Source organism: Aedes albopictus, chromosome 1 (assembly GCF_035046485.1).
Source record: "Aedes albopictus strain Foshan chromosome 1, AalbF5, whole genome shotgun sequence".
Classification (NCBI taxonomy): domain Eukaryota; kingdom Metazoa; phylum Arthropoda; class Insecta; order Diptera; family Culicidae; genus Aedes; species Aedes albopictus.
Genome location: NC_085136.1, coordinates 189,247,332 through 189,273,548, shown reverse-complemented (window position 1 = coordinate 189,273,548; position 26,217 = coordinate 189,247,332). Strand labels below are relative to the sequence as shown.

The following is a 26,217-nucleotide window of genomic DNA, read 5'->3' as shown; positions in this document are numbered from 1 at the left end:
TTAAAAAGTAAAAGGTAACTCTGTCCGGGAAATTTATGAAAAAAGAATCATAAATTATATTACTTAGAACAGCATTTGAACCAATTTAAATTGGATCATATATTTTATATGATGAATCATTTTTGGTGATGAATGATTAATGATTGGTTATTATTTTTTCTTATGATTATGATTACTGATTAATGATTAGATTGCAACAACAGTGTGATTAAGATTAATGATTAATGATTAAATGAGATTTTTTTGTGATTATGATTAATGATTTTGATTAATCTTAATCATTAATCATTAATCATGATTAAATTTATGATTAATCATTAACGCTCTGATTTGAATAAGCCGTGTATCAGCCCGTATTATGCATTTAAACTTCTTGCTGCCCTACATAAGCAGTTCGAATGCATAACTGCCTTGAGTTAGCATAAGCTGTGCTGCTCAAAAGCTTTTGGCTGTTAATTAGCATTTCAACTGCTTGAAGTGTTTTCACTTGGAAGCAATCAGAATGCTTTTCAACTGCTCTTTAAATGCTAGGAGCAAAAAGGTTGAGAGATATGTTACGCATTTGGCAACACATACTGTCTCTCTCTTACAGAGCCTATGCTTCTGTTTACAAATTTGTGCACCTTATTTGCTTCTTCATTTTCCCTTACTCATCCAAAAGCACCAAAGAAAACATTACTGCAGCTGGATTGGATTGGGAACTTGTCCATAAAAAAATCACCAATTATTCATCATTTCGTCGTGTGTGCCGAATAGGTGGATGCTTTGGTGGATCATAGGATTGTTTAAAAGAGGGAAGAAAGAATCATATTCCACAGATATTTGAAAGAAGGGATCATAATGCTCTACCACAATGAAATATCTCAATGAAAACAAGTTTTGGAGGTTGAATCTGAAGCTGTTATCGAATCATTCTTTATATTGGCGATTAATTCAACGCACGCCACCGCAACAGCTTTAGCATCGTGGATCAAGAGCAACAGAATCAGAAGCAGATATGATTCATCAATCTCCGGATCGTAAGTTCAAACCTACATCACTACAAAAATCAGCAAAACAGTACCACCTAGCAGCGGCTGGAATATGGAAGGACGATGAAGCGGGGAAGCAGGCTTGAGAGAACGAGAAGCAGACGTCAATCTATTTTTGTTTTTTTTTGCTCGACGAGGCGTTACGCTTCTTTGACATGTCGTCACGACGTTCCTGAAGGGATAGCACTAAGACAGCCCGTTATTTTGCCAAAACCTGCTGTGAGGTAGCACTATAGGCGCATATACGGCTAATTAGCATTAAACGCCTTGTCGTAAAGGCTACTATAATGCTGAAGGAATGCTATTTTAAATGCTTACTGGTTACTTGGGTATTCTTATACTAACTTTTATACATCCTATAAATTAAAAGTTCTTTGCACAAAAAAAAAAAACATTGTTCAAAACAACATCATAATGGATAAAGTAAATCTTGGTGTATCAAATGGAAATGGAAATGGATATGAAATCCTCCAGACTACCATGTGTGTTACAACAAAAAATGATAAACTTCTATTTTTATATGATAAAGAGCTAAAACTCAATATTGATAGAATAACCATGCTATCTACCTATAACTGAAAATCATGCTACTAAATGGTTCTATTGAGAGCTATAGACGAATGGTTTCTAAAGGTAGAATAGAGTAATCCACCGTCCAAAAAAAACCCCTGCTACATTTTCACACGATTTGGTTGTTTTCCATCGATGAAGAAACACTGACGAAGGGTGTTGCCCTACGGTTCAGCAGTAGCAGAAGAAACTTAGCCAAAGGTCTTTTGTCACGTATGTCTGTTGATTATTCACGCTTCAGAAGGAAATGGGAAGAAGCGTCTGTCATATGCAAATGGGCGAATGCGGTTGGTTACTTAACACTTGACTGCCGTCATCAGACGACGAACCAACCATCCATCCAGGTTGGGCGGTACTTTCGTTCAGCTCACATTGGATCTGGGCTGCGATTCCGCGAAGGAGGACGACCACTGTAGAATAACAACAACGGTGAATATAGGAGAATAAATAACACACTTCATTTGAGGTTGCAGCATAACGGGTGCGGGCTTTTGTCTTAGACACAAAGCGGCACGTGATTGATTCCTGGAATGTCGGGGAAATGCATCTGGACTTTGTTGGATGGCATAATTGAATCACACCTTTGCGATCAAAATAATATTTGAAGAAGAGACGCCCATTCAGTCAAAAGTAGGATGACGGCGGCGTTAAAATTACAGTCACGTAATGAGGCGTGAATTGGCTTTATTAAGGTACAAACGATGAGTCAACGCTGAATTCGGTGTGGGGCAATGCACCAGTGAACTACCATTGTACCTAGATTACTTGTCGTCAAGTATATGCAAATTTGATTTTTGATTTATTAGAGGTTTAATAGAGGTCAAGCATAATGTTTGACCTGTAAAAACTAGTAGCTTGAACTGTTATTATAAGAACTGTCGATATATTCAGATAAAGAAAACTAGATATGCTCAATTAGATATTTGTCCAGTTAGCATACTAGCTTGATGTAAATAAGTAGTCTACATTGGAATTAACAGTATGTTATTACAGGGCTGCAAAATTGCGAGTTGGCAAGACATAGCTTCGGTCCTCAAAGTATCCTACCTCATGCTTCTACGGGTCAATTGATAACAAAGACCACCAGCTGATTCTGCACTGACGTTCTGCGATTTATTCTTAGTGTGTACAACGTACCCACACATCACTCGGTCAAGTGGAGGACGATTTGTGGATCCTTCTCAGAGCGCGGATCTGGAGACGCACAGCCATGGACCGAGTCGAATGAAGACGACTTCTAGGAACAGCAGAGAACACCCAGACCTTAGTCTTGTTGTTTTTTCCTTCTAAACCATAGTGAAAAAATCTGCTTAACAGACACCCTTCTACAACAAAAGTAAAAGCCAGGGTTACTCTCTCCTCAACCTACTAAACACATTCCTAAAGTCGTCAAACCTTTCGTCTCTCCGGAATCACCAAGAAGGCATTTCTTCAGAGAGGGGATAATGCACATCCTACCCTCAAGGATAGCTGCGTATCCTGCAGCAACGAACATCGATGACTTATTTTGAAGAGTCCATCACGACAGCATGCTGGCGCTTAGCCAGTTTCCCGAGTGGTCCTCACCACTTTGTTCTTGGAAGGCGGGTAGGGTCAACCTCAACTGTTTTGCAGGCATCAAGAACTGATGCTCACGTGCAACTGGATGTGACCTGCTGAAGGCAAGGGTATCACTACCCTTCAGGCCCTATCAGCTGCTCCAGATAGTTGCTGATAGCAGGGTCTCCACCAGCCCCTACACTTAGCGGGAACCCCTTTCCAACTGCGGGCTCGGATCCAACCCAGACGCCACGACAGCAACGATACTAGTACGTTCTCTCCGCGATTACTTAATCGCTGTAAGGGTCAATTTCGATCACAGGGCACCGGCATGGCCACCAAAGCCGGCTCCGAACCCCTGGACCACCTCTTGTACCGCATCTGAATTAGCCATTCTCCGAGTCCAGTTGTTGACGGATTTCCCGGTACAAATCAGACAAATGGGTGGACTCGTGCAGCATTGTGCCTTATGGCCTTCGGCGCCGCATCTCATACACAGTTTGGTCCTGTCAGGGCCATGACACAAATGTCACAAATGGAGGATAACGTTCCTCTGGAGCCGGCCTTCTGATACCAGTTAGGGCCATTGCAGTCCCATGACTTGTATCCTGGTTCCAGATACCTGAAAAAAACCTCCGGTGGCTCGTGGAGTGTCAGATGATATACAATACGCACCAGCCTACCTTAATCCTCCCTTCTTTAATCCTGGAGCGATCGCGATGTTGTATTTTGTACAATACGTTGAAAAAATCTCGTTTTTGTATTCTGCATTACCGTGGTGCTCGCGGTGGTAGCCAACCGCGTGAGTTACGGAAGGTTCACAGATTTTTTTTACATCCGACACAGGTAGCAGAACCAAAGCTACATGTGTCGCTGCCGAACCATTCCGTAGCCTAACGGCTCTGTGGCCACCTCTACGTCGCACTGTTGCCGTGACGAACTCTTCCACTTCGGTGACCTCGTCTAGGTTGTTCACCTTCAGAGTTGCCTCCTGTGTGACAGCCCTCACCTCTACCCTCTCGCCAAGACCTCTTCCGCCAAGAAAAAAAATGCGCTCTTTCGTTCTTCATCGCGCTTCAGCTCCAGGATTATCTCGACCGTAAGAGTACGTCTGATTCACGAGCTTGGCGTTGCTTTGCATCGCTTTCAAGACGTCCGAGTTCTTAGACTGTTCCGTCTTGATGACGAGCGCGTCGTTTTTCTCGTGCTTGGCACCTACTCTTTTACACCTTGGTTTAGCGTCACTGACTTCCTCGGTCTACCCCTTAGTTCGCCCTACTATATGGTTACTGAGGGCAACAAAGGTCGCAACCACCTGTTCCCTTCCATCCGGGACGGGCCAGCCTTTTCAGGCCCATCCTTTCCAGCTTTCCAGGACGGCTGGCTGAGGTCCGACTTGCCGGCATTACTGCCTACTTTCGGGGTTAGTATCATCCTGGTCTTGCTGGCACCACCAGACAGCTCTTCACCTGACGGCTGCCTCACCAACTTCTGCGAGTGCTTATCACGAGGACTCCGTCTGGGTAGACTTCGTAACTTTTACTTTCACCGTCTTCACCGCTGCTGCAGTCTTCACGAGTCTCACGTGATCCTGCCAGTAATAATATAAGATCTTGCATAAGATGATAAAGTATAGGTCCTTACTAATGTTAGACTTTGAGAACGCACAGTCGATGTTTGTTCTGGCACGGACTTATTTGTGGACACAAGTGGACTGTAAACGATCTGTGTCCGTCCAGACGCGGGTCTTTTTTAGAGGTCCTTGACCTCGGCCTTCGATCACTGACCTTCTTCCTCAAAAAGCACTGCACTACGACGTTTTTGGGTTGAACGATTTATTGCGCGACGTATCTCACTAACAGACGTGTTTTCGTGATTGTGATCGGAATTGAACTGGCTTTATTTTTGACCAAATCGGGTACTTAAATGAATTTCAGTATTCTCCTGAGAATGAGAGATTGTAGATAGCTCTCTTTGCGAATGTGATCTAATGAGATTGATACAGTGGTTCCTAAACGCAGCTGGACCGAACATGCCGGCCGCCTTGAAACCAGACGGGTTTCAAACAAGTGCTTAATTATAATTTATGGTGGTATTTTACGAATCTATACACTACTAGTTCACTTCCTTACATTTAACAATATTGGAATATGTTTTTTTTTTTGGAATTCACTTTGCTTCTGTTGCTGCTGATGATGAACTTCGCCGACCCTTGCCGACGGGACATCGCCACGCGGGTGCGTGCGGTGGGGAACTGCTTGTGCTCACGTGGCTATCTCCAGGAATGCCGTGCCGGGTGCACAGCGGGATGGCTTCTTCTTCTTCTTCTACGGTGGCTTGACTGGATTCGGGGACTTCGGAGTGACTTCAATGGGCTTCACGGTGCTTCGTTTTGGATCGGTCGGGGTCATCGTCTGGCACGACCTTGCGCCACTCCATCGGTTGATGGCTGGCTTACTTCCTTGCTGCTTGCGGTACTTCGTAGTGGTGGTACGTATGGTGATGGTTTGGTTGGTGGTTTCCTCGAAAAGGATTGGATGTAGTGGTTGTGCGTAGAAATTTGAAAACCGGAACAACTTACCTACCCAGGCAAGAACGGCGCCTGAGGATCCTCCGTAGAGTGTAAACCTGGGTGGTAGTCTCTGCCGGGCGTAGGTGCTTCTGCGGTCGGATGACCACCCTTCTTCGACTTCGTAACTTCGTGCCATCGATTCGCTGATCGGCAATGCGAGCTGGCCAAGCTCACTGCCAAACGGTCGACGACGGCTGTTGGAGGAGTTACCATGGATTCCTCCGGATGAGAGACGGTAGCGAACGCTGTGGTGCTACCAACGATATGCAACGATTAGAAATTTGCTTAAATCTTGCAATGACCCTGTGGTCACCGCCGACGCCTTGTGCGCCGAGACCTTCACCATACCAAATGACGTACACAAGACATGCACAGACGATACCAACTTGACCTTGATTGCTCTTGAGACGACTTGACAAAAACTTGGATGGTGCCGTAACACCGGTGTGCACTCGGCGAGTGACTTATGCGGGTGAGAGTTGAGGGCTCTCTTCGTTGTCTCGGATAGGAAGAGGACAGACCTTCGAGATTCCTCGATCGAAGCATCCGTCTTTAGTGCGGACCGTGACGACACGAATGTTGCCGTCCGACCCTTCGAAGACCTTGACGACCCTGCCTAAGTGCCACTTCAGAGGAGGGGCATTCTCGTCCTTGAGTAGGACCATCGTGCCGATACGAATATTGTTCCGCTGTTTGGTCCACTTGGTGCGGTTGTGGAGATCCGAGAGGTATTGTGTAGACCACCTGCTCCAGACCTGCTGTGACACCTGCTGAGCAGTCTCCCACTTCGACAGGCGATTGGTGGGAAGATCCTGCAAATCAGGCTCCGGGATGGCAGTTAGTGGTCGCTGAACCAGGAAGTGCCCTGGAGTTAGAGCCTCGAAATCGCTGGGATCACTGCTGATTGGGGTTAGCGGACGTGAGTTGAGGACCGCTTCGATCTGCGCCAGTGCAGTCAACATTTCGTCCACCTTCAAAACCTTTGTTCCAACAGCCTTCTTGAAGTGCCCTTTAAAGGACTTGACCTGCGCCTCCCAGAGTCCGCCAAAGTTTGGAGTGCGGGGAGGGATGAATCGGAACTCGATGCCATCGGAACTGGTGTCCTTGATAAGTTGCTCTTGGAACTTCTGGTCGTGAAACAGTCGATGCAGCTCGGTTAGCTCCCGTTTCGCTCCGACGAAGGTCGTTGCGTTATCGCACATTATCAATTGGGGCTTGCCGCGACGAGCTGCGAACCGCTTCAGCGCTGCTAGGAACGCTTGGGTGGTTAGGTCCATCACCAGCTCTAGATGGACGGCCTTCACTACTAGGCAGACAAAAATCGCTACGTAGCACTTCACTGGACTCGCTCGACGATTGGGGTAGTTGACTTGGAATGGACCGCAGTAGTCCACGCCGACGTTCATGAACGGTGGTGCAGGGTTGACTCTCGCTGACGGAAGATCAGCCATCAACTGGTCCAAAACCTTGGGCTTGCTGCGAAAGCACGGGATGCATCCGTGAATCACCTTCCTGGCCAAACTGTGGATGTGAACTGGCCAGAACTTTCCGCGGACCGCCGAAATCAGCAGCTGCTGACCGGCGTGAAAGAGCTTGTAGTGGAAATGCCGTACGATCATCGTTGCGAGAGGGTGCTTGTGGTGTAGAATATAGGGATGCTTGCGATCGGACGATATCGATGCCTTAGAGAGCCGGCCGCCGACGCGCATCACGCCGTCACAAAGTTGTGGATGCAGCGCAGCGATATTGGACGAGTCGTGAACCGATCCTCTTTTGGCCAACTCTTTTAGCTCTTGTGGGTAGCATTCCTGCTGGGACAAGCGAACTAGAGCGATAGTTGCCTGTTCCTGTTCCTCGAGCGTCAGGGGACCAGTTTTCCTGGACGGCCGATTGCATTTTTGCGAGTTGTGCCGAAATCGAAGCAGCAGTGCTACGATACGGACGAGTTCCGTGAACGACGAACGTTCTCCGAAGATTTCGCTTGGAGGTACTGCTTGAGCTGGAAATGCAGGTGATGGTCGTTCTTCCAGCATGGTCGAATCCAATTCTGCATTAGGGGGATCGCCTGCGTCGGGCCAAAACTGTTGGTCTTGAGCCAACCACTGCGGACCTTCGAACCAAAGTGTTTGATACTGAAGGTGTGCTGGCGACATTCCACGGGAGATAAGGTCTGCCGGGTTTTCGGTGCCCGGAACATGGTTCCAAACTCCATCCTTGGTGAGATGCTGGATCTCCGATACGCGATTTGCTACGAAGATTTGCCACCGAGAGGGTAGCGAAGCCAGCCAGCACTTGACAATCATCGAGTCTGTCCAGAAGTACGCTGGAAGGTTCGGGTGGATCTGGCTGTACTTCTCGTACAGGTGACTCAGCAAAAGTGCCGAGGACAGCTCAAGGCGGGGGATACTCATTTTCTTCTTTTTCCTCTGGAGGCTTTCCAAAGGTGCCACTCGTGATTTGGAGGTGATCAACCGGACAGTGACAGTACCATCCGACGCAGTACAACGTAGGTAGAGGCACGCTCCGTACGCAGCTTCCGATGCATCACAGAACCCGTGTAGCTGCACTTCTGTGCAGTCGTTGCTGACGCCGAGCCAGCGAGGAATCGATAGGGACTCCAATGCGACCATGTTCTGCTTGTATTCCATCCACATTTCCTGCAGAGACTCTTCGAGAGGATCATCCCAGTCGCATTTTAGCAGCCAGAGCCGCTGGATGAATATTTTCGCTTGGACTACAACTGGCCCAACCAGGCCCAGTGGATCAAAGAAACAAGCAGCGTCGGAGTGAACACTACGCTTAGTGATGGAGGAGGAATTGGATCTCCACTCGGGGAAAGCGAAGCAGAAATCGTCGGACTGGGTGTCCCATCGCAGCCCCAGAGTCTTGACCGTTGCGCTTGAGGAGTCTAGATCCAGGACTGACCTCTCGTCTCGTAGATGCTTGGGCAAGGTCGAAAGCAGCTCCGGTGAGTTTGAGTTCCACTTTCGCAGGGTGAAACCAGCCGTGTCAGTCAGCTCTATGACTTCGTTCATCAGCTGCCGTGCTTTGGGGACGGTGTCCGCTCCTGACAACATATCGTCGACGTAAAAGTCCTCTTGGACAACCCGAGCTGCAATCGGATGCGTAGATCCATTGTCTTCTCCCAGCTTCTTCAGGCACCTTGTGGCCAGATACGGAGCACTCGCAGTGCCGTACGTGACCGTCAGCAGTTCAAACGTCTTCACCGATTCCTCCGGTGTGTCTCTCCAAAGGATGCGCTGTAGATGTTGATCTTCCTCTGGAACCCGGACCATCCGATACATTTTGGCTACATCGGCGATGACGGCGATCCGGTGTTGACGAAATCGGAGAATTGTGGATATCAGATCGTTCTGAACGACCGGCCCCACCATCAAAGCGTCGTTGAGCGAGATGCCGCTAGAAGTCCGACACGACGCGTCAAAAACGACTCTCAACTTTGTTGTTGTGCTGTCCGGTCGCAACACCGCGTGATGCGGCATGTAGTACACCGGATCTCCGATGGCTTGCTCTCCGTCGACTTCTTTCATGTGGCCCATCAGGAGATATTCATGGATAAACTCCTTGTAGGACTCCTTAAGTTCGGCGTTCAGGGCGAACCGCTTCTCCAAGCCGATGAACAGCTTCATGGCTATTGCACGGGACTCTCCTAACCGCTCCAGCATGTGTTCCTTCTTTGGCAGGCTTACCACAAACCGGCCTTCTTCGTCCCGAGTCGTTGTTTGCTTGAACATTTCTTCACAGGCTGTTTCTTCCACGGAATGAGTCCGGTTGACATGACAGGTCTCCAAGTCCCAGAACCTAGCGATCATTTCCTGGAGGTCTGCTGTCGAACACACGTAGCTCGCTGTTGTGAGAAGCGAGCTTGCCATTTCCGGAATCTTTCCAGACACGACCCAGCCAAAGACTGTTTCTTGTAACGTTGGTCCGCTGTCGCTCAGCTTTCTTCTTCCGGTCCGCAGTAGGTCGAAGTAAAACTCCGCTCCGATGATCAAGTCTATCGGACCAGGCTCTCCGAACGTGGGATCTGCTAGAACTATTTCGGATGGAATCTCCAGCAAATCCATCCACACAGGTTTGAGCGGCAACGCTTGGGTGATTTTCGGCAAAACGTGGAACTGCATCAGTTCACCGAACGAGGAGATTGACGAGTGTCTTGGTTCGATGTTCGCTTCCACAGATTTCGTTGAGGTTGAGCTGCTGTTTCCGATACCTTGCACCTTCAGAAAATTCGTCTTGGCCTGGAACTTCAACTTCTTGGAGAAGCTACTGGTCATGTAGCAAAACTCCGAGCACGAATCCAGAAGTGTCCTGGCTAGTGCGGTGTTTCCAAAACGATCTACCACCTTCACGACAGCAGTTGACATCAACACTTGACGAGTTGTCGTGCCAAAGCCGTGCGGTGATTCAGTGGTTTCGAGAGAAATTGCAGGTTGTGGGTCAGTGGTGGGTTGTGGGTGAGTGTTTTGTGAGCGGATCACCGGGTATGATGATGTGGGTTGTGTCTGTGTGGCTGGTTGAGTGGATGGTGTTTGTGTCTGGCTCTGTGGTTTCGAACGAATTTGCTGTGGCTGTTGCTGGTGCGCTGTTGGAACTGAATTTGGTCGGTTTTGCGCTTGTGGAACGGACTGCGGGACACTAGCAGGAACTGATGGCTTCGCTGGATTACCGCTGCTCGATGGCCTGTCAAAGTGCAGCAACGTATGGTGCTTTCTCCCACAGCGAGTACACGACCCTCTGGTGCAGCCTTCAGCGAAGTGCCCGGCTGTCAAACACCCAAGTAACCACGAAGCTGTATATAAGTGCATCAATTTGGCCATATATTTATATTTAAAATTGTGTAAATAATGCTGCACTACTTTAAACACCTCATTAAAGCAATATTAAAGTCGAAAAGGGCCCCACTAAAATTAAATTAGTGCCACATATTGCAGCACGTTGACAGCCATTGCTAAAGTGACATAAATGCATGTGCTGTACATTTGCATTAGCACAGTTTAATACGTGCAACACGAAAAACCAAAACAAAAATCTATTTTTAGCACCGTTTCGTTATCGACGGTACTAATGCCTCCCACATGAATGCTTTAACCATTTTTTTTGTTGCCGTGTCGGGAGTCGAACCAGAAGTGTTAAAGACCGCTAGATGAGTTCCATACGCGCTGGTGCCGTAGACCGTTTCTGCTACAGTGGTAACAAGAGATATTTCATTAACTAAAAAGAAACCGTTCTTCTGCCTCAACCATTTCAGTAGAGGGCAAAACGACTAATGGCATATGTAAAAGAATCCCTATAATCACATTCTGATAGATCACTGATAAATACATAATGCATTCTAGAAGATATTTAACCAATATAAGAAAATTAAAACACCCTTCGTACACTGCTCATAACATTATGCTAATTGCGGTTTCCATCATTATTGGCATGTGATCATCAGAAAAGAGAAAAGGTCATCTTTAAAATGGTGTTGCTGAAGAAAGTCGTCGATCGGTGGTTCAAACGAAGATTAAGTTGGTCGGGAGTCGAACCAGAAGTGTTGAAGACCGTTATAGTTGACCGTGAAGTTGTTAGCTCTTCTTGATTTCATTTGTTTATCATTAGAGTCAAGCTTTTATAATTGTATTGTTAGAGCAACCTTTGCTAGTTTGTACATTGCATTTATACAGTTTCTGCAGTGTTGAATAATTGAATTATCGTATATCACCTTTTAATGCACCCTAATGTAAAGAAAAAATGTAATGCATCAAAACATTGATAATGCCAATCTAAAGGATTATTGCATGATAAGTGTACAATTACTGCATTTCGCATTGCAAAGGTTGATATGCAGTCTAATTCGTGCAATGATATAATGCTTGTGGTTACTTGGGCAGTTTCTGCAAAGTCGTTTTCTGTTGATATCTTCCACTCGCTGAGCCACGTTCATGTTCTGCAGTTTGCTGCACTTAAACGGTAGATGGTACGAATCTCCGCAAAACAAGCATCTTCGCTGAGCCTGGGACGTAGTGTGCGTCGTTGAGAGCCTAGGCCGTCTATCGCTTTCGTGAACCCTTGCGGGGGCTATCGATTGTAGCACTGCGCACTGATCCCTCAAAAACTGCATTAGGTCGTCGTACTTTGGGACGTCTTTACTGTTGTGGCGCGTCTCCCAGTTGCGGAGAGTGGTTTGGTCGAGACGAGAACACACCATGTACGCCAATATCGTCGACCAGTTGGCCGTCTGCTCCCCAATCTTGTTCAACATCAGCAGATTTTTGTCGAACTCACTGATGATGTGACTTAGCGCTTCGCAGTTCTCTCTGCGCATTGGCTCAACGGCGAACAACGCGTCCAGGTGGGCCTTCACGATGAGCTTCTTGTTCTCGTACTTCTTCTCCAACATTTTCCAGGCCACCTCGTAGTTGTCGCCCGTTAGCTCCACCGAATTCAGCTCTTGTAGTGCTTCACCGGTGGTCGAAGACCGCAAGTAGGTAAACTTGTCGACGTCTGCCAGCTGCTGGTTGTTGTGGATCAGGCTTCGGAAGGTATCTCGGAAGCTGGTCCAATCCTGAATCCTCCCACTGAAGCTCGGAAGCTTGATGTCCGGCAGTTTCACCCGGGATACTGGCTGAACTTCAACTACATTTTCGATGGTGGCTCGTGGGGTCTCCTTTTTTGGCCGCAGCTGAATCAACGCGGCCTTCACTTCGAAGTATTGCTCCTGAACGTTGTACAGCGACTCCTCGAAGCTCTTCTTCCGCTTTTCTCGCTCTGATCGGGTATTTTCAGCTATTTTCACTTCACTAGCACTATCTTCATCGTCGAAATACAGCTCAATTTTCCGCCGAACGCTGTAGAACTTCTTCATAGCCTCCTCTAAGGTCTCCAGGCGAACATCGATTTGGATTTCGTGCCTTCCTTTCTGGAACTCATTCACAAAACGCGCGATGCCATTCATGATGCCGACTAACTGCTTTTCTTGCTTCTTCAGCTCCTTGTACTCCTCCATGGTCACCATCTTCACAGTTATCTAAATCACCCACAAATTTACAGTACTGTTGGATGATCAAATCACTAATGGTTCGTGGCACTTAACTGTTCACAGCACAAGTTCAAACTTAAGTTCGTGTTCGTACTTATCTATCACTTCACACTCAACAGCAGTACTGTAAATTTGCCGATTAAGTTTATTGGTTCACTTCACACCACTTTTCATTCACTGAATCAGCTTGACTGCGCGAATCCCGAACACTGCTACCGGAATTACTCCTCCAAGCGTTCCGCGCGACCGACCGAAAACCAGCAATTTGACAGCAGGGGATTACAGCGGAGAATGACAACGAGCATCGAAAACCAACGACAAGACCAGAACTTTTAGTCCAAGGGCAATCCAACTCAATCCAGGCCACTACCCGGAAGAAAACGCTCAACATATAGTATAAACTTTATTCAATTTCACCCAACTCATACCCAGCACATGCAACCCAACCACAAAAACCATGCAAAATACTCCCTTGACGGCAATCGGGATGATTCCGTATCCTCTCGCACGTAGAACAGCTCTTCTGACGACACGTTCCGTGGCGCGCCGCCGGCCACTCCACCTTGATGATCCGACGAAACCGCAAAAAATCACTGCGGTACTTTCCTCCGTGTAAGCACCGGCGTGGTGCACTCGAACAACGGCGACTCAATATCGACGACGCACAATTAATTTCTTTTGCCTTCTATTACTACTGCGGAAACATTTGCTCTGCCGGCAGGGGAGCGTGGTTCAGGCACACAATAGCACTTTTTTAATCATGGTTTGCCGCTGTTGCGGAATTTCATTTTCGATTCGAATCACCACTTGCACTAAAGTTACTTTCACCTTTGTCTTTAGCCCCACCGGTCTTCATCCGGCTCGAAGGACCATGTTCTGGCACGGACTTATTTGTGGACACAAGTGGACTGTAAACGATCTGTGTCCGTCCAGACGCGGGTCTTTTTTAGAGGTCCTTGACCTCGGCCTTCGATCACTGACCTTCTTCCTCAAAAAGCACTGCACTACGACGTTTTTGGGTTGAACGATTTATTGCGCGACGTATCTCACTAACAGACGTGTTTTCGTGATTGTGATCGGAATTGAACTGGCTTTATTTTTGACCAAATCGGGTACTTAAATGAATTTCAGTATTCTCCTGAGAATGAGAGATTGTAGATAGCTCTCTTTGCGAATGTGATCTAATGAGATTGATACAGTGGTTCCTAAACGCAGCTGGACCGAACAATGTTCTTGCCAAGCTGCTGCTCAGCTCAGCCACCTTGACCGCGGGCCGTCCTTCTCTGTTTTGGTTAATGATCCTCAACAGCCACGCTCCGTCCAGTATCTCCACCGGCTGGCTTGCCAGGGAGTGGAACGGAGCTCCCACGCTGGAGCTTAGGGGCTGTCCATAAACCACGTGGTCATTTTTTTGGGACTTTTCGACCTCCCCCCCCCCCCCCCCCCGCGTGGTCATTTGTCCATACAAATTTTTTAATTTGTCCATACAAAATGGTCATTGGCCGACCCCCCCCCCTATGACCACGTGGTTTATGGACAGCCCCTTAGTGCGCAACTTCCCGCTCCTGCCTCCTCGCTTCTCCTTAACAGAGACTTCGCTAATCTACTTCTTTTGAATGGGGCAAACCTCACCACTACCACTATCTTCTGTTGCTTGATTTTGATTTGATATCACGGGAAAAGAGGGCCACGTGGTAAGAGAGCCCTGCATTAACGCGGTAAGGGACGAAATACTGCAGTCTTAGTCTTTTTTTTTTTCTTCTAAACCATCACGGTAACATGCTGGCACTTAGCCAGTTTCCCGAGTGGTCCTCGCCACTTCCTTTGTCCTCAGAAGACGGACAGGCCCCGCCCACGCCCAACTGCTTTGCAGACATCAAGAACTGATGCCCACGTGCAACCCGATCTGACCTGCTGAAGGCAAGGGTCTCCACCTACCCCGACCCTTGCTGGGGACCCCTTTCCAACCGCAGGCTCGGATCCAACCCAGTAGACCGACGCCACGACAGCACCGCTACCGGGACTTCCTCTCCGCGGCCACTTAATCGCTGTAAGGATCGATCTCGACCGTAGGGCACTGGTATGATCGAGATCTTCACCTACTCGATCGTTTCACCGTAGACTTCGAGCGTAATATCGTCGGCAAATCCGACAATCTCCACTCCCACTGGGTACTCTAACCTCAACACCTCGTCGTACATGACATTCCATAACACCGGACCCAGGATGGAACCTTGCGGGACTGCTGAGGTTATGTGAAAGCACTTCCGACCCACCACCTTGTCATATACTAGTACACGATTCTGAAAGTAACTTCCGAGAATCTTGTACAGGTACTCCGGTATCCCCAGACGCAAGAGCGCATCGACAATAGCAGACCAGCTGGCGCTATTAAACGCATTCCATATTTTTTGGGATTTTTCGACTGGAACTGGATGTTATTGTGTAGAAACTGCTATCTCAGTCTTAATTTACGACGATTAGAATAAAACAAATCGTCGTAAATTAAGACTGAGATAGCCGTTTCTACGCAATAAACGCATTCCTTACATCCAGAGTCACTTCCGCGCAAAGCGAATTCCCCTTCTCTTAGGCTCGAGTGTTTTCTCGGCGGTTTTTGTAACCGACAAGATAGCGTCTACGGTGGACCTCCCCTTCCGGGAGCCGTACTGGTTGCTCGAAAGACCATTTTCGCCCTCGGTGAACCTCAACATTCTATTGAGAATGATCTTTTCGAGCACCTTCCCCGCCGTGTCAATCAAGCATATTGGTCTATATGCCAACGGGTCTGGTTTCCCCGCCTTTGGCAATAGTACCAGGCTCTGCCTCATCCAAGCTTCTGGGAAAACTCCCTCGTCCAGGCATTTCTGCATAGCAGACCTGATCATCTCGGGAGCCTCTGCAATAGCTACTTTTAAGGCCAGGTTCGGAACTCGGTCCGGACCTGGGGCCTTACCTACGCTAAGGAACTTAGCTATCCCCGCAAGTTCCACATCGGTGACCCTCTCCTCATCGCCAGCCCCAGTCCCCAACTGTCCTACGAAAGGAGGCCAAGGACTAGGATCATGACGCAGAAAAAGTCCTCCAATGATCCCCTCCAACATCTCTGGAGATTGCTCTGTAGGAACCATCACACTTCTCGTCTTGGCCATAACGATCCTGTAGGCGTCACCCCACGGGTTCGTATTGGCACTCTGACAGAGACCCTCAAAGCAGGCATTTTTGCTTGCTCTTATCTCGGTCTTAGGCGCGGCTTTTGCAGCGGCGAACACCACCCGCCGTTCGTTTCGCTCTTCCTCTGATCGTGCTCACTGCATCCGCCGCCTAGCCCGTAGGCAGGCGCGGCGCAGGTCCGCAATCGCGTCGGTCCACCAGAAAGCCGGTGGCCTCCCATTTTTAGGCTGGACTCGCCTGGGCATGGTCGCATCACACGCACGTGAGAGCACCGCTACCAGCTCGTCGCCGACTAAACCGATTAAGTTTCGCTCACGGCGGAGCGCCTCCCTAAATACCTCTTCGTCGAAGTATGATGTCTACCACCTGCGAGGGCTTGGGCTTGGCCTTGGCCTAGCTGCCTCTTCTTCAATCCGCTGTCTGCTGTTGTTGTAGTCGATACTGTAGCGAACCGCCAGGTGGTCGCTGTGAGTGTAGCCATCAGGGTTGAAAAAATCTCATTCAATTGAATGAATTTCTGCTGAACTGAATGCTTTTGACATTCATTTTCAGCTCCGCTGTGAGATACTTGAAAGTGAACGCAAAAAAATCCAACTACTTTGTGGAGGTAATGACTGCACCATCATAAACACACGCTCTGCGCTGATGGATGCTTCATGCCAACACCGGCCGCATGAATGCGACTCGCCCATAAGCAAGCGTGGTGATTTTTTGTCGTATGAGTGCCGGTCACAGGAAAAATGTTGCTTTTAAACCTCGCCGTCTCCCCAGTGTGACGACGAGAGAATTTTTATTCTCTTTTCAATTGCCTCCGTGAAGGACAGGGGCTTCAACGTCAGAAGCGGTATGGTGAAAAGACAAAAACAAAAACTCACGTTCGTTCGGAGCTTCGGAATTTTTGCAACCGTGGTAGCCATCATCTACTCTCCAGTTCGAACTACTACGCCAGGACTACAAAAGGTCACGTCAATAATTGACTCCGCTCCGTTTCGACTAAAGGTACCCTTGGAACCGACATTAGCCAAGTCCACATCTAAGATGGCCAGTGTTTCTAGCAGAATCTGACCCCGCTGGTTCGTGAAACGGCTTCCCCATTCCACGGCCCAGGCATTAAAGTCACTGGACTGGAGCACCCACGCTTGAGCTGCGTACGCAACTCCCAGCGTCCATCTCCTCACTTCACCTTGTCGGAGATCTCATCAACCCGCTTCTTGCGAAGGGGTTGATCCCACCACTATTTCCACCTAGATTTTGATTTTGTTTATTTGACTTCATGATTAAATCCCACGAGTAGCATGGGAAAGAATGTCCATCACGCCAGAGCCCTGCATTAACGCGGTAAGGGACAGCTTACTGTGGGGGGTGCCCAGTAGCGTGGTTCAAAAAATCGTTTTTGCTCCACACCGCTTATTCGATTCGTAACCAGATTCTATGCCTTCTCCCAAAATTTCAGCTCATTTGGTTGAAAATTGAGACTGCACAAGCCCTTCAAAGTTTGTATGGGAATTACTATGGGAAAACGATGTTTTTCATTCAATCGATCGTAGTATTTTCCCAAATGCCCTAGAACGTTAGTTGACCCTTGGTACTCCTAGGTTACTCTGTCAGCTACAACTTTGCCGAAGACCACATACAAATCGCATGCCTCATTAATTAGTTACCGATTTTTATCCAGAATCGAAATCTTTACTCATGATGGTTAAACTAATCAGTGGGCATCACTGAATTTTGCAGTGAAACATAGTAGCCATGATTTCAGTGTGCTATCTTTGGCGCCATATGCAGCAATGTTGCCTGCTGGGAAGCTAGAGGATCATTGCTAAAGTTTGTCCTGTTGGATACAAATCGACAACTAATTAATGAGGCATCCGATTTGTATGCGGTCTTCGGGAAAGATGTAGCTGATAGAGTAGCCTAGGAGTACCGAAGGTTAACTAACGTTCTAGGGCACTTGGGAAAATACCACGATCGATTGAATGAAAAACATCATTTTCCCATAGTAATTCCCATACAAACTTTGAAGGGCTTGTGCACTCTCAATTTTCAACCAAATGAGCTCAAATTTTGGGAGAAGGCATAGAATCTGGTTACGAATCGAATAAACGGTGTGGAGCAAAAACGATTTTTTGAACCACGCTAGTGCCCAGGTACCCCACAGGCTCCGTTAAAGATCGAGCATCTTTTTCACCCCCTCGATCACTCATTCCTCAGCACGGGTCGCTTGATACCTTGAATTGGGGCTAGTAGTCCTATTCTTAGCTGGCGACTACGCGGCTGACTCGCAAGTGGGGGGGTGCGTCAGTAGGCCGTGTCGATTTTTGCAAAATTGCGAATACACAATCCCGAATAGTCACAAATGGTTGCAAATGGACCCAAATGAAGCCCTGCAAAATTTAAAAATTCTAAAAAATCGGTAAGCTAGTCCGCAATCGACTTGAAGTTTTATATGGGAATTTTAATTTTTCAGTATGGGGAAATCCAACTTTTCAAACTTTTGAAGAAAAAGGCACATTAAAGCAACTCTAAAAATCCGCTCCCCCCCTGAAGATTTAGTGCATATATTAGGGAACATTTTGTTAGAAGACAACTTTTTAGTTGCACTTAAGATAAGGGCGTTATTAAATTAAAAAACAATGGACATTTTTTTGGCATGATTTCTAACTTCTTTAATTGGCATCACTGCACGTTTTGCGTGTTGAAGAGGGTGGTAACAGCCATCTGCGGCGTCACCACCCGTCGCTAGATGGAGACGCAAGTACCTGATAAAAATGAGATAGTAAGGATTGTAAATACTCTTGCGATATTGCTTTATAAAAACTTGGTATCTTCGGCAAAGTTGTTGGCATGGTCAAGAGCTGTCCAGTGGTGAACTAAATCATTGGCAAATCCATCGCTGGGCGGCGCTAGTGTGCATACAAACTGCATGCAAAAGTATTAACGTATATGCGTGTATCTCAATAACGTGATAATTTAACTGTGTGGTGTCTTCGACAAGTTGTTGGCTGGGCCACGGGCTATCCAGTGACGAACCAAGTAAGTAGGAATTCAATCGATAGGCGGCGCTAGTGTGCATACAAACTGGATGCAAAAGTACAAACGTATATGTGTGTATCTCAAAAACGTGATAATTTAAGTAGGTGGTGTCTTCGACAAATTTGTTGGCTGGACCACGGGCTATCCAGTGACGAACGCAATACAGTCTAGACTCCTACTACACGATTAGTTCGGGGGTGCAGTAGGAATCCGTGTTGTAGGAATCCCAGAGCTTATGGGATTTCGCCTAATTGGGGGTGTGAGCGAATATATCAGGAGTATTACAAGATAGCACCATACTTTCTTTGGCAAAGTTGTAGTACTAGAATAGATCTACCACACAATGCGAACTAATATCCAATTAGTTGGCAATTTGGCCGATAGAGGCGCTATGTAGAAGTGGTTGCTTATGTTCACTCGCCAGTAGAAGCACTCATAAGTTATCGCTTGCGATATCTCAAGATCTACTTGATTTGGAACAATGCTGTCTTCGGCAAAGTTGTTCAGTAGGTCAAGAACAATCTGGTGGTTAACCAATTAGTTTGTGATTACGCCGCTAGGTGGTGCTAGTTGTCAAGTAAAGTTTCAAACTTCTCTAGCTCGCGATCCAGATCAGATAGAAAAGTGCCGTCTTGGTCAGAGTTTTTCAGGAAGTAAAAACCTATCTGGTAATTCAACATTTAGTTGGTGATTTCGCCGCTAGGTGCCACTAGTTGTTAAGTAAAATTTCAAACTTCTTTAGCTCGCGATCCAGAGCAAATAGAAAAGTATCGTCTTCGTCAGAGTTTTTCGGGAAGTAAAAACCTATCTGGTGATTCAATATTTAGTTGGTGATTTCGTTGCTAGGTGGCGCTAGTTGTTAAGTAAAATCTTAAACTTCTTTAGCTCACGATCCAGAGCAGATAGAAGAGAGTCGTCTTCGGCAAAGTTCTTCAGGAAGTCAAGAACAATCTTGTGATGTAACAATTAGTTGTTGATTTCGCAACTAGGTGGCACTAGTTGTCAAGTAAAGTTTCAAACTCCGCTATCTCGGAATCTGGTGGTGCTAGTTGTCAAGTAAAGTTTCAAACTTCTCTAGCTCGCGATCCAGATCAGATAGAAAAGTGCCGTCTTGGTCAGAGTTTTTCAGGAAGTAAAAACCTATCTGGTAATTCAACATTTAGTTGGTGATTTCGCCGCTAGGTGCCACTAGTTGTTAAGTAAAATTTCAAACTTCTTTAGCTCGCGATACAGAGCAAATAGAAAAGTATCGTCTTCGTCAGAGTTTTTCGGGAAGTAAAAACCTATCTAGTGATTCAATATTTAGTTGGTGATTTCGTTGCTAGGTGACGCTACTTGTTAAGTAAAATCTTAAACTTCTTTAGCTCGCGATCCAGAGCAGATAGAAGAGAGTCGTCTTCGGCAAAGTTCTTCAGGAAGTCAAGAACAATCTTGTGATGCAACAATTAGTTGTTGATTTCGCCACTAGGTGGCACTAGTTGTCAAGTAAAGTTTCAAACTCCGCTATCTCGGAATCCAAAGCAGATCGAAAAGTATCGTCTTCGGCAAAGTTCTTCAGGAAGTCAAGAGCTATCTAATGATTTAACATTTAGTTTGTAATTTCGCCGCTAGGTGACGCTAGTTGGGCAGCGTCCATTTATTACGTAACGCTAAAATCGAACTTTTTCGTCCCCCCTCCCCCCTCCGTTACGCTTTTTTGTATGAAACCCCGAAAATTGTTGTATGGGCCGTAACGCTTGGCTATACTCCCCCACTCCCCCTAGAGCGTTACGTAATTTGTGGACGGCGCCTTGTCAAGTTTCAAACTTGTCTAGATCGCGATCAAGATCAGATAGAAAAGTGCCGTCTTCCTCAGAGTTTTTCGGGAAGTAAAAACCTATCTGGTGATTCAACATTTAGTTGGTGATTTCGGGCCCGTATGAAGTTGATCACCAATATTAACTTCTTTTCCCGATCAGCCTAGATAGCTGTGTAGTGTCGGTAGCGGTTAGTTCAACTGGCTAAGAATAGCACTACGGACCGCCTGTTCCAGTGGTAGGAATCCACTAATCAGGTGACCCCTAATTCATGGTGTTATGCGGCTTTACGCTTACCGTGCCTAGGAATGAATGGTTAGGGGGGTCTTATAAAAACCTAATCGCAAACGGAGCCTGTGGAGTACCAGGGCACCCTCCACAGTATTTGCCCTTACTGTGCTAACCGGAGCAATAGCGCGGTGGACCTTGTGTTTCTCCGAGACAATCAGCTGCCCTTCTTCAATCTCATACTTGAGGCTGAATAAGGGCGAGATTATGAAGATGTTATTAATTAGTTTAGATTTTCACCTATATGGTTTCGCATTATGCGTTTTACACAGTGTATTCTGTGAATCCTCGCCTTTGGCGCACTCAAATCGATACCGATCTGGCTTTATTGTTGCTGTTCTTTTTTGTGCTGTGATTGTTAAGAGTTTAATCTTGCCTAGTTTGGGTAGTGGCTACGGTTAGGATAGCTCAGATCAATCTTCAGCACAAAAGAACAGCAACGATCAATCTTTGTAGACTTATGCAAAATGGTACAGCCCAAGTGGCGTTAGTCCAAGAACCTTACTTTCGTAAGGGGAATTTCTATTTAGGAAACCTTGTAAATCCGGTGTTTGCTACTTTCAGTAAAAATGAAATGGCAAACTCACGTGTCATGCCTCGAGCATGTGTGCTTGTCAACAACGCAATCGTTGCTACACTCATCTCTGAACTAACTACCAGAGATGTATGTGCTATCACAATAGATGTATCTGTTGGAAACCTCAACAGGAAATACGTTTGTTGTTCGGTTTATTTACCGCATGATGAACCATCCCCTACGGATGCTTTCAAGCAAGTCATTGCATACTGCACTTCAAAAGGCCTTCCGCTAATTGTTGGTAGTGATGCTAATGCTCACCATATAATCTGGGGCAGCTCAGACATCAATTTGAGAGGCTCCAGTTTGATGGAATACTTAAGTAGTACAGATCTTGGATTACTTAACATAGGCAACCGCCCAACCTTCATGGTATCTGGTAGAGAGGAAGTGTTAGACATAACACTTTGCTCTAGCAGAATTAGTCATGAGCTGACCAATTGGCATGTGTCAGATGAAGAATCTTTATCTGACCATCGTTACATCTTGTTTGAACATGTGAATGTTACTTCGCAAACTTTGCGTTTCAGGAATCCCCGGTCAACCAACTGGGATCTCTTTACCGATTTGGTTGCAGCCAAATTTCATGGATACTCACCATCAATTGACACTCCAAGTGATTTAGATGATGCCGTTGATACTACAACGGCCTTTATCATGGAAGCCTTTGAAGAAGCCTGCCCTCTGCGGTCTGTGAAGACCACGAGAGGAACCCCTTGGTGGAACTCTGATCTGGCGAAGCTCAGGAAACAATGTAGAAAAAGTTGGAACAGACGACGTTCGGCTGGATCGGAGGCTTTCAGGTCGGCTCGCAAGGCCTACCAGAAAGCTCTTCGGTCTGCTGAACGATCCGGCTGGAAAAACCTTTGTACAAATTTTTTTTTTTCTTTGTACAAATGTTTCCAGTCTGAGTGAAGCCAGTCGATTGAACAAAATCCTTGCAAAATCTAAGGATTTTCAAGTGAACGAACTTCGTTTGCCAAATGGTGATTTCACTTCCTCTGATGAGGAAGTTTTAGAATGTTTATTCAGTACACACTTCCCCGGATGTGTGGATATTACATCTTCGGATGAACCTGATGTCTTTTCTTGTAGTTATGATTCTTTAGCTTCGGCTCGGAGTATCATAACTTTAGAATCGATTGAATGGGCACTTAATAGCTTTGCTCCTTTCAAATCTCCTGGGGCAGATGGGATTTATCCTATTTTGCTTCAGAAGGGATTTGATCATTTCAAACATGTTTTGAAACAGCTACTTGTTTGCAGTTTTGTTACAGGGTATATTCCCAAATCCTGGCGGGATATTACTGTGAAGTTTATTCCGAAACTGGGTCGCGCGTCGTATGAAGAAGCAAAGAGCTTCAGACCTATCAGTTTGACCTCTTTTCTTCTGAAATGCTTAGAACGCATAGTCGATCATCACATCCGTGATGTTCATCTGGCCAATGTGCCTCTTCATGTGAACCAACATGCTTACCAATCTGGAAAGTCCACTGCGACTCTTTTACACAAAGTTGTTTACGATATCGAGAAGGCATTCGCTCAAAAGCAATTCTGCTTGGGTGTTTTCTTAGATATCGAGGGTGCCTTTGACAACGTGCCTTTCGATGCCATATTGGAAGCCGCACGGGGTCATGGTATATCTCCAATGATTTCCAATTGGATTCACCAAATGCTCAAAAACCGACATCTCTTCTCGACATTGCGTCAAGCGGCGATTAGGAAATTGAGTGTTTGTGGATGCCCCCAAGGGGGAGTTTTATCACCACTTTTATGGAATCTCGTAGCAGATACGCTGTTGAGGCAACTCAATAATAGCGGTTTTCCTACTTATGGTTTTGCCGACGACTACCTAACATTGTTAGTCGGTATGTGCATCAGCACCCTTTTCGACCTGATGCAAAACGCTCTTCAGGTAGTTGAGGGTTGGTGTCGCCAATATGGCCTTTCGGTAAATCCGAGTAAAACATCTATTGTTCTTTTCACGGAAAAGCGAAACCGTAATGGTGTTCGAACTTTACGTGTCTTTGATTCTGAAATCAATGTGACTGAACAGGTAAAGTACGTTGGAGTCATTCTTGATTCTAAGCTTTCCTGGACACCTCATGTTGAGTTCAGAATCAAGAAAGCTTGTATGGCCTTCGGGCAATGCCGGCGAACCTTTGGTACAACTTGGGGTTTAAAACCCAAGTATATCAAGTGGATCTACACAACTGTTGTTCGGCCAATATTGGCCTATGGATGCCTTGTGTGGTGGCAAAAGGGCGAAGTGAGAACGGTCCAATCAAAGTTAGGCCATCTCCAAAGGATGTGCTTAATGGCGATGTCTGGAGCGTTCTCTTCAACTCCCACGGCAGCTCTCGAAGTTCTCTTTGACGTTGCCCCACTACACATTCATCTCAAACAAGAAGCACTTTCTTTCACTTACCGCCTATGGGTACTCGGTTTACTAGAGGAAACTCCTGTGAACCGCAGTTTAACACACACCTCGTTGTTTCCACTTTTGGTGAATTGGGACAAAGTTGTCCTTGCTCCAAGTGATCTTACAATTGCTTGTAATTTTCCATATAGGACATTTTCCACGAAATTCCCTTCCAGGGAAGAGTGGACATCTGGTTATCTGGAGAGAAGTATTTCAGACGGCATCGTATGTTACACTGATGGCTCCCTTCTCGAAGGTCGAGCAGGTGCTGGTGTTTATTCTCGTGAGCTAAGACTGTATCAGTCTTATTCACTTGGCAGACACTGCAGCGTTTTTCAGGCCGAAATCTTTGCTCTTATGTGCGGAGTGCTATCAGCACTTCAGCAGCACGTAATGGGCAAAGTAATATACTTCTGTTCAGATAGCCAGGCTGCTATTAAAGCACTTGCTTCGGCCAACTCCAGGTCGAAGATAGTTATCGCTTGTCGAACTCAAATTGAGGAGCTGAATTCAGCAAACGCTGTTCACCTTGTATGGGTACCTGGCCATTCTTCCATCGCTGGAAATGAATTGGCTGATGAGTTAGCTCGCACTGGAGCATCACATGACTTCATTGGCCCTGAGCCAGCTATTCCGGTATCCAAGTGTTGGGTGAAGCTTCGGATTGACACGTGGGCTGCCACTCAGCACAAACAATACTGGAATAGTTTGGAGTCATGTCGTCAAACAAAATTGTATTGTACTGAGCCATCTCTAGGGGTGGCAAAGTATCTAACAAATCTGTCAAAGCAGAATTGCAGCATGCTGGTCAAAGCATTGACTGGCCACTGCCGACTCAGTTATCACATGGCGAATATTCAGCAAGCTGATTCATTTGCATGTGATAGCTGTGAATCCGATTATGGAACTTCGTATCATTTAATATGTAACTGTCCAGTTTTTGCGCAACTGCGTTTCCGAGTATTCGGTAAACACTTATTAAGTGAAACTGACTTCAGAAACCTGAATCTTCAGGACGTTCTGTTGTTCTTGACCCGCTGTGGTAAAGAGCTATAGGCTCTCTTTACGCTTTATGCATTATCACAGTGCCCTTTTCAGGGCGCTGTTCGAACCCATTGTGGCACGCTTATGCGTTATTACAGTGTCCTTTTTAGGACGCTATGTGAACCCATTGTGGTACGCTTTTGCGAGTATGACGATCCTATTCCCTTACCTGTCCTTTCCCATGTCCTATCCTTTTTCCTTCCCTTCTCCGTCAGGTAAATGATGAATAGGCTCGTGTTCATGGCGATGGCACAAATTTCCCGAATGGAGGAGAACGTGCCTCTAGAGCCGACCTACTGATACCTGATACCCCCCTCCCCCCTCCGTTACGCTTTTTTGTATGAAACCCCGAAAATTGTTGTATGGGCCGTAACGCTTGGCTATACTCCCCCACTCCCCCTAGAGCGTTACGTAATTTGTGGACGGCGCCTTGTCAAGTTTCAAACTTGTCTAGATCGCGATCAAGATCAGATAGAAAAGTGCCGTCTTCCTCAGAGTTTTTCGGGAAGTAAAAACCTATCTGGTGATTCAACATTTAGTTGGTGATTTCGCTGTTAGGTGGTGATTTTGCCTCTAGCTCGCGATCCAGCGCAGATAGAAAAGTGTCGTCTTCGGCAAAGTTCTCCAGGAAATCAAGAGCTATCTAGTGAATTAATAATTAGTTGGCGATTACGCCGCTAGGTGGCGCTAGTTGTCAAGTAAAGCTTCAAACTTCTCCATCTTGGGATCCAGAGCAGATAGAAGAGGGTCGTCTTGGGCAAAGTTATTCAGGAAGTCAAGAGCAGTCTGGTGACTCAACAATTAGTTGCATGAAGGGCTTGCATTTTTAAGAAAAATGAAATCTTTTGTCGTTTTGTTTCGCTCTTCACTCAAGTGCGCTAATCAACGAAGCACAGACAAACAGACGTAACTTTTGGAGGAAATTCATCAAAAACTTTTGCCCGGTATATTTTCCATGAGCACACAGCCACCTGTTCGAAGAACCGCTCGAGATACTGTCGATTGCATGATTCAGCAACGTGTACACTGGCAAACATCAAAACGATCGAACACTAGCGCCTCTGGTGGAAGGATAGTGGAAATTAAATGAAATGTAAATTGATCTTTAAATGCACGTGCCAAGCCA

General features: G+C 46.4%; 1 protein-coding gene and 1 long non-coding RNA gene across 2 annotated transcripts in view; one reads left to right on the top strand and one right to left on the bottom strand.

The window, feature by feature from the left end:
- LOC134285399 (uncharacterized) overlaps positions 1-26,217 on the top strand; it is a 401,391-nt gene that overhangs the window by 329,100 nt on the left and 46,074 nt on the right. The gene's annotated exons all lie outside the window — the stretch shown is intronic.
- LOC134285171 (uncharacterized) lies at positions 5,410-12,733 on the bottom strand. The gene is made up of 3 exons (XM_062845395.1): positions 11,602-12,733; positions 5,722-10,525; positions 5,410-5,662 (listed from the first exon to the last, which is right to left on the bottom strand). Exons 1-2 carry the CDS (start codon positions 12,731-12,733, stop codon positions 6,177-6,179), a joined length of 5,481 nt encoding a protein of 1,826 aa, XP_062701379.1. The 3' UTR covers positions 5,410-5,662; positions 5,722-6,176.

Excerpts from the sequence above, each read along its gene's own strand:
- LOC134285171 (XM_062845395.1), bottom strand. The coding sequence starts at position 12,733 with ATGGTGACCATGGAGGAGTACAAGGAGCTGAAGAAGCAAGAAAAGCAG. Across the intron at positions 10,526-11,601 it reads ACTTTGCAGAAACTGCCCAA|CTTCGTGGTTACTTGGGTGT; the intron begins GTAACCACAAGC and ends ACTTATATACAG.